The sequence below is a fragment of the Triticum dicoccoides genome, chromosome 6A (assembly GCF_002162155.2).
Source record: "Triticum dicoccoides isolate Atlit2015 ecotype Zavitan chromosome 6A, WEW_v2.0, whole genome shotgun sequence".
Classification (NCBI taxonomy): Eukaryota; Viridiplantae; Streptophyta; class Magnoliopsida; order Poales; family Poaceae; genus Triticum; species Triticum dicoccoides.
The window spans coordinates 94,541,823-94,545,657 of record NC_041390.1 but is presented as its reverse complement, the minus strand read 5'-3'; the positions used below and the strand labels follow the sequence as shown (position 1 = coordinate 94,545,657).

The following is a 3,835-nucleotide window of genomic DNA, read 5'->3' as shown; positions in this document are numbered from 1 at the left end:
GGTCTCTGCCCACTCTGCATGAGAGTGCAGGAATGTGGGCCTCACCTCTTCTACAAATGCCGCTACACACGAATGCTTTGGTCTTTGATCATTGACAAATACCATATTCTTGGTCTTCACACCAACGGTTGGCCCCTGTTCGACTCAGTTGAGGCTTGGTGGGCAAGTACCTGCGACAACGCCACTCCAAACCGCCAAGCTAAGGCGTCCCTCACCATGCTTGTTTCGTGGACTGTCTGAAACGACGAAACGCAAGGGTCTTCAAGCACAAGAGCGCTCCTCCAACTATTTTGCTTGCCTCCATACAGACCGAGTCCAACCTTTGGGTCATCGCCGGTGCCAAAAAATTAGGGTCTATTATTTCGCGAGAGTGATGTCATGCCGTGTATTGAGTGACTTGTAACAAACTCTATTCTCTCTTATTTAATGGATGAGGCAAAGCTTTTGCCTCCGTTTCAAAAAAAAACATGCTCGAACACGTGACAGCATGCACTGCATACCAAGAATTGAATGTCTGAATTTTTCTACTTCTGACGCATAATTCCGTCCACTGACATGCACCATCATCTATCTCCGTGGAACCATTTGCCCGGATTCATCCTTCTCAAATATCCTCGCGATCCACTCATTCCAAACCATTCTGCGCCTGCCACTGTCAAGCAGCACCGGCGATGCCTGGCGCTCCTCCGGAGTTGCATTTTCGTCGAATGTTCCGTATGTTGACGGCAGGTTAACATCTGCGATCCCTAGCGTGACAGCATGCCTCAGGGCCGCCTGCTGCTCCTCAATGTGATCCCTTGTTGCCGCGGTTTCGCCATCCATCCTTTGATTTTCCGGCGCTTTCATGGTCCTCTCATTCTCCAGCATCAACTGAAATGTCAGGAAGAGACTATTTTGTAGGCAATTTGTGCATCACAGCAACTGTACAGATAAAGACCTGGAGAAAAATATCTGGCTAGTGATGGAGAAGGGATGATGCTGAAAGAAGGTGCCACGGAAAATCAGTGCAAATTTAAGTTTTGAAACTTCAGCGTTGATGATTGGTTAGTGACGGAGTACACTATGTGAATGGCACTTTTATGACACTAACTCAATAAGAGGAGGACAGGCGTAGGCTTACATCCACTGCTCTTTGGGCTTCCCTTTCTATCCAGATAATGGCATGGTCAGAAATTGCGTTGCAAGAAAGAACTATGTGCTCGAATCTGCCATCCACTGGCACTGCTGTTCTAACGGCAGGCGGATATCTTCCACATCTGCAGCAGTTATTTCAACAAATTATAAGTCTCAACCAATGTCATAAATCCAAGCAAGAAAAACTAAAACCAAAATCACCAAGGATCTCTACAGCATTTCTCTGGTTCACATACTAGAGTAGAATGTTAGTTGTACGAGCTAATGAATTGAACAGTAGTACCTTATATTTGTAGGAAAACTTCAGTAAAAACATTTCCGGTAAAATCATACTACCTGAAAGGCTTCCTTTCTACAATGTGGTAAAGCCGGCCGGGTGCGTAGAGACGCCTTGGATCTCTCAACATGACACTTTCAGGTATGCATGTAGCTATCAGGCAGTTCCCACACAGAAGGCATGGCAAACTGTAGTACAAAGGAAAGGGGATTGCATCAGGCACCCTGAAAAGATATTACAGGCTAGTGACAGAATGAACCCCGTTGATGATGGTTTCTTTACCAGAAAAGTGACTTGATAATGTCTTCCAGAGGAATGTCGGTGCGAGGCAGAAAATCATCCTGTAATTTATCAAACATGAATCAGACGATACAAACAGAATTCAGCTGGGTTGTTTATCCTAAACTGGCATGGAGTCTCACTCTCACCTGAAGAATAACCGAGTTAATGACGTCGGCATAACGGACAGCCAGATTGAGCGACATGCACCTGGGAGGCGCCATGGCGAAGCACCGTAGCCTCCTCCTCTCCACGCCGCCCAGCCGGTCCCGGTCGCGCACCGCCAGCAGAGCCAGCATGGCCGCGACGCCGGAGCCGAGGGAGTGCCCGGCGAACGTGAGCGTGTAGCCGGGGTTGGTGGCCAGGAGGTCCCGCAGCGCGTCGCACTCGGCGTCGAGCACCCACTCGGCGGCCTTGAGCAGGCCGTTGTGCACGTAGCCGCCGTCGAAGCCCGCCTGGCCGATCCTGTTGTCCAGCAGCACGGCGTAGTCGCTCTCCTTGGCCATGTCCATGCCGCGCACGGCGAGCACGACGTCCGCGTGCCGGTGGTCGACGTACAGCAGGTAGGTCGGGGCGCGCCCGTGGGTGTGCTCGGGCGTCCTCCGCCGCACCACCCACCGGGGCTCGATGCCGTAGCCGCCCGGAGGCGCCCACTGCGGGGTCTCGAGATCGTCCTCGTAGACGGCTAGGATGAAGCGGCATAGCCGCGGCACGGGCTCGAACTCCCCCGGCGAGGCGAGGCCCCAGGTCTCGCTGTCGTAGCCGGTGGTGTAGAGGCAGCGCTGCCACACCCAGCGCGTGCATGCCAGGCAGTACACGCACTCCACCACTGGCAAGCAGCACGCGATGGACATCACATCCACGTCGGTGGGAGCTCACGGTTCAGTGGTGTGACGACGCCCACAAATGGCAGGACTGCAAAAAAAGAAAGAAATACTGTATAAGGCTGGGTTATTCAGAGAAACATTCAGAAAGGATTTGCTTGCTACTGGGGCAATGATAAGGCTGGCTTTGTGAAGTTACTGGGGAAATGTTAAACTTAGGATGAATTTCGAATACAAAGAAACGGGGATTGTGAATCCTATGTGTGATGGGAAAATCGCGCGAAATCATTAGGGGGTATCGAGTTCCAGCGGTGAGATTCATCACGGATTAAGCTAGGGATTTGCTCAGCTGAGACAACTAATTGCAAGAGGGGGGCAGCGGCGGCCGGCAGGCCATGCAGCATAAGAGAACAAGGACCTCCATGCATCAAATTGCAGTATTGATTCTATCCCCTGTTCCTGCCGCTACTGTAAATAGATAGAAATCACCGAAATAAACCTCTCTTCTGGGACTTGCGGAGCTGGGAACACATCCGACACCAGCAAGGGAAGGGAAGGCAAGGCAATCAGGTGCGATACTGATACTGAAGAATACGGTTACTGGAGACATCTTGGTACCTTGAAGCAGGAGGAGAGGCATCGGAGACGACGAGTAGGTAGCGCCCAGACGAACAGCAGCAAAGCGGCGAAACCAGATGCAGCTACCTTTCTTTGTGTCGAGGCAAGAGTTTCGGAAGCAGCTGCGATTGCAACCTGCAACTACAAGTCAAAGACGGGGGATCACGGCGGCAGGGGACGTGTGGCTATTTTTTTTTCTCTCCCTGACGCCAATCACTCCACATGTTGCTTTGTTTGTAATCTGTGTCATAGACAGAATTTACTCCGTTGTCTCCACGGGAGAAAAAAAATACATTATCATTTTTTTCATTATCATTATCATTGTCTTTTCATTAATAGAAGAAATTAGAACAATGGCTAATTAAGATTAGGCCTAATCAATTTTTCTGCCAATCTAACCCCTAGACACTGACAGTGGACCCCCACCAGTCAATTAAGTTAACTAAAACAATTTATTAGCTCTGTCCCTATGACATATGGGTCCCACTAGTCCCATTGACCAGTGAACAGTCAAACTTTTGACTGCTGACTCAGCTCAATGGCCCCACTTGTCACCCACACACGCACCTCTCTGGTACACTCTATGTGTACCCATAGCAATATATTTATTATATTTTTGATTTGAAATAAATCCAGTAATTCAGAAACTCATTAAAACTTTGTAAAAATAATATAAAATAAATCGTAACTTGGATGAAAATTA

At 49.4% G+C, this 3,835-nt stretch overlaps 1 protein-coding gene across 1 annotated transcript; it reads right to left on the bottom strand.

Moving 5' to 3' along the window:
* Nucleotides 1-376: 376 nt before the first annotated feature.
* LOC119315256 lies at nt 377-3,304 on the bottom strand. Its single transcript, XM_037589923.1, has 6 exons — nt 3,133-3,304; nt 1,840-2,605; nt 1,694-1,752; nt 1,471-1,599; nt 1,121-1,256; nt 377-870 (listed from the first exon to the last, which is right to left on the bottom strand). The coding sequence occupies exons 2-6, from the start codon at nt 2,542-2,544 to the stop codon at nt 568-570; spliced, it is 1,332 nt and encodes a 443-aa protein (XP_037445820.1). The 5' UTR covers nt 2,545-2,605; nt 3,133-3,304; the 3' UTR covers nt 377-567.
* Between the last annotated feature and the right edge of the window lie 531 nt (nt 3,305-3,835).